Raw genomic sequence first — 4,093 nt, forward strand, 5'->3', positions numbered from 1 at the left:
TATATATATATATATATATGTAGAAATGATGCATACATGAAAAAAAGAAAATAGCGGCATTATGTCAGGCGGCGAAAATAGCGGCCTATTTGCTTATCATCTCTACGTTATCGACGCTTAGCGAGTTTGTCATTCACTTCAACATTCCCTTAACGATGTAAAATTAAATGTTAAAAATGTAAGTAAAGTTAACGATAACGAAACTGTCGTTAACTGGATTTAACGAGTTACATAATCGCACTGCTGGAGCCTTAATTGCGTAACAAAATGCTCATGTCACCATGTGATTCTAAAACTAAAAATTGTAAGAAAAATAAAATAAAAATAAAAAATACGCAGTCATAAATGGCCCATCTTTGAGATTTTCACTCATTTTCTCCATATTGACAGCAAACGGATGTCACTACGTGATTCTGCGTTTAAAAAACCATGCAAATTTTATGTGCCTGGCTTGGGAGGAAAAATCTACTTCCTTTTAATGCACTTTTTTGGGCGATTTCGAACTTTGTACCAAGATATCTCTTTTAGTAAACTAAAATAAAGTGCCAAATAAAGATAATTTTTTTATATAATTGGAATCTTTCGAATTTAAACTTAATCCAGAAGCTTAATCAGAAGATTGGATTATCTATTAAGGCAGAACCAATAATCTTATCTTAACTGTAAACATCGTCTCAAAATACTTGGCCAGTTTCGCTACTGTTCCTCGCTTTAAACATTTATTTAAAACGCGAGACGCGAGACGCTACCACGCTTTTAATTTACCGATGCGTTTATAACTCGGACAAATTAATCGTCAAAAAATGAACGATTATTGCTAGAGAAGTGACACGCGCTGCTATTGACCGTATCGGAAAACGTTTGCTACGTTTGAAATAATATTTAATTTTACAACCGAGTTACAAGAGAATGTCGGTTATGTTTACAATCGAACCGTGCATATTGTTATTGTGGCATAAAATAGATACACTTTGATTACAGTGATAACGCTTATTGCGATAATTCTATTCGTATATCGTAATTCTATCTCTTTCTTATAGCGCGTGGACATTTAAGACATTTCCACACACGAGACCGACATTCTATATATATATAATACGTATATACTCCTAAAGGACAGCTGAAGAAAAGAACAGTTCTTAACGTGCATCGTAGTGAGCGACACGACCGGTTCACCTTCCAGTCGGCGATACGCTAAGAGAGAACGGTAGAAGAACGCTAGAAGAAAACCAATTGAAAATGGCTACGCCTGTATATAAATAATTCTTCTATCAAATTTACGAAATTTCTCAGACTATAAAAATTCACGTGAAACAACAGTGGAAAAACGTCGCACACAGAATTACAAGAGTGAATGTTTGATTCGAGTCGTAAAGTAGATTCTTAATCCGTACGAGTGAATGTTTCAATCGAACAGAGCGAATTCGTTTTAATAACACGGTGGAATATGTCAGATTCGAAGTGGAGAATTCTCAGTTACTCAATTTATATGAGTGAAAAACTCGAATTCTATTGAACTATTTCAGGCGAGATTAAGACAAATATATTTCAGTGATGATTAGAATGACGTTTCAATGAAATGCTTCGGGCAGATTTGGCTCTACAATTTGAAATAAAATATTTACTTGACAAGTCAAAATGAAAAATTTTCCAGTTACTCAATTTGTATAAGTGAGAAATTCCTTTAATTCTAGTAACTATTTCAGGGGAGATCAGAGGATACTCGTTTCAGCGATGATTCAGAATGACGTTTTAGTGAGATGTTTTAGGTAGATTTGGCTCTGCGATTTAAAAAAAAATATTTACTTGACGATTCAAAATGAAGAATTTTCCAAATATTCAATTTGTATGAGTGAGAAATTCCTCGAATTCTATTTCAAGCGATCAGAGCAAATATGTTTCAGTGACGATTCAGAATGACGTTTCAGTGAAATATTTCAGATTTAGCTCCGCGATTTAAAATAAAAATATTCATTTAAAAATTCAGAGTGACGAATTTTCCAATTACTCAATTTGTACGAGTGAGAAATTTCTCGAATTTTAGTAACTATTTCAAGCGACCAGAATAAATGTGTTTCAAAATAAATGAGACGATTCAAAATGATATTTTAATAAGATGTTTCGGTCAGATTTGACTCTGCGATTTAGAATAAAAACATTCACTCGATGATTATCTCTGAGTGATAATATTCGGTCAATTTATATGAGTGAGAGTTCATTAGATAATAATTTTTATCAGTATCTGTTTGATGTTGAAGGAGAAAGAACGACTATACAACCCAAGTGAGTGGAGTAAGCGTTATGCGTCCCAGGAATTATTGGATTATTTCTGGAAATTCTGCGCGGAAGGTAACGTGTATTATGACGATTTCCGCACGAAATAATTTATATAAATTTTTCGAAGTAACTGTCGCGAGTAAAAAATTTATTGTAGTTTGCCAGATACTGATAGTCTCATAAAATTTAGATAACTATTAGGCGTCGCGACGATAAAATATGTCCAGTGCAATTTAATCATTGAAAGTAACAGTTCTTTTTTGTTGTTACAGCCACGGAAAAGGCCCGGAAAACCATCAAGTGCGAACTTAACGTACCGTATGGGAAGACAGAACGCACAAAGTATGATATTTACGGCACCGATTTGCCTAAAGGTATGTGTGTGAATAATAATAATTCAATTAACAAGAAGTGGGACAAATTCTACAAAAGAAGGGAAAAAAAGAAAGAGAAAGAAAAAAAAAAGAGAAGAGAGAAAGACGAGAAATATATCTGCAAAATTCGCATTCATAGACCAATTGTATAGTTTATTCTATTATACGAATCCCCTTGTGCAGAAATCTATTTTTTAAATAATGCAGAATCCACTCGCAAGGTTGGAACAATCACTCGTGAGATGATTATATCATCTCTAGAATATACATGCATATCTAGAACGCATGTCAACTCTAGAATATATATGCATATCTAAAATATACATGTGTTTGATACGACTTTTTTTCAAGTACTCTATTTCAACATGCAATGCGTTTCCAAGGACGATCGTATCGTTTCAATTTGCAAATAAAATCTACGCATATCAGGAAGATCTAATATTCTATGCAGCGACAAACATGATAAATGTTTATGCAGTATGGTTACTGTACAAAAACAATAATAATTTATGTAGACATGTAGTAAAATTGCATACAGCTTTCTGAAAGGAATATTTGTAACTGCTGTTACAAATATTAATAATAATAATGAGAGTATTAATTTATAAATAATTATATTATATATAATTACGTCGTATATAAATTAGATCAACATATAAATAAATAATTAGTATATATAGTATAGTATAGTATAATTATTTTATATAGTATATATAAAATAATTAGTATGTATAGTATTTACTTAATAATAACTTTATTTACAAAAGAAAAGAAAAAATCAAACTCTATATGGTAAGAATGATTCAGAATACATACCTTGATAGCACAATCTTTCAAAGCCGTCCCAAAGACGTTCCCATTCTGAAAACTTCTAAATGTCCATATAAGTCTCTTGAAGGATATGCCTTGAAGATTTTGTACTATTTAGAGTATCTTTGCAATACAAAGTAAACCATATCTATGATACAATACAGAAATGAAAGAATGCAGCCAATAAAACAACATTATGGTTTCTACTACTATCTTACCCGAAAAATTACAATAATTAATAAAGTAAAATTGAAAATTATTGAAAATAAAGCTTCTGTATTCCGGTTGCGACTATCTTGATTTATGATGTCAAAAGCGAGACGAAAAAAACTTTAGAACTATTTTACAGATGTGCCTTTAATTGCAAGTGTTATTTTACGAGTATACTTTTTATAACGACCTACACAAAAATTTGTATCGTGTATTTTCTTGCCTCTGACGTCATCAATCGAGAGTTGCGCAGTGAGGGAACTTTAAGTTATTTAAATAGTTATTTAAATGGGTTATTTAATGATGAATTCGATAGCATTAATGTATACCAGTGTATATTAAAGTTGATTCATATATATATGTATATATATATATATATATATATATATATATATATATATATATATATATATATATATATA

The 4,093-nt window shown here is 31.2% G+C and overlaps 1 protein-coding gene across 2 annotated transcripts in view; it reads left to right on the top strand.

Annotated features, from left to right (window-relative positions):
• The window catches only part of LOC116842013 (kynurenine formamidase-like), a 113,576-nt gene that overhangs the window by 106,416 nt on the left and 3,067 nt on the right, over positions 1-4,093 (top strand). Inside the window, exons 1-3 of one of the 2 annotated variants that reach the window (XM_032810632.1) lie at positions 1,110-1,251; positions 2,259-2,349; positions 2,550-2,651. In XM_032810632.1, coding sequence (XP_032666523.1) covers positions 1,240-1,251; positions 2,259-2,349; positions 2,550-2,651 — 205 coding nt within the window. In that variant the 5' untranslated portion in view covers positions 1,110-1,239. Of the gene's footprint in view, positions 1-1,109; positions 1,252-2,258; positions 2,350-2,549; positions 2,652-4,093 lie in introns of those variants that run through there. The other variant, XM_032810631.1, reaches the window with a different exon arrangement.

This window comes from Odontomachus brunneus, unplaced genomic scaffold (genome assembly GCF_010583005.1).
Source record: "Odontomachus brunneus isolate Ranch 3 - 2012 unplaced genomic scaffold, Obru_v1 Obru_scaffold_020, whole genome shotgun sequence".
NCBI classification, from domain to species: Eukaryota; Metazoa; Arthropoda; class Insecta; order Hymenoptera; family Formicidae; genus Odontomachus; species Odontomachus brunneus.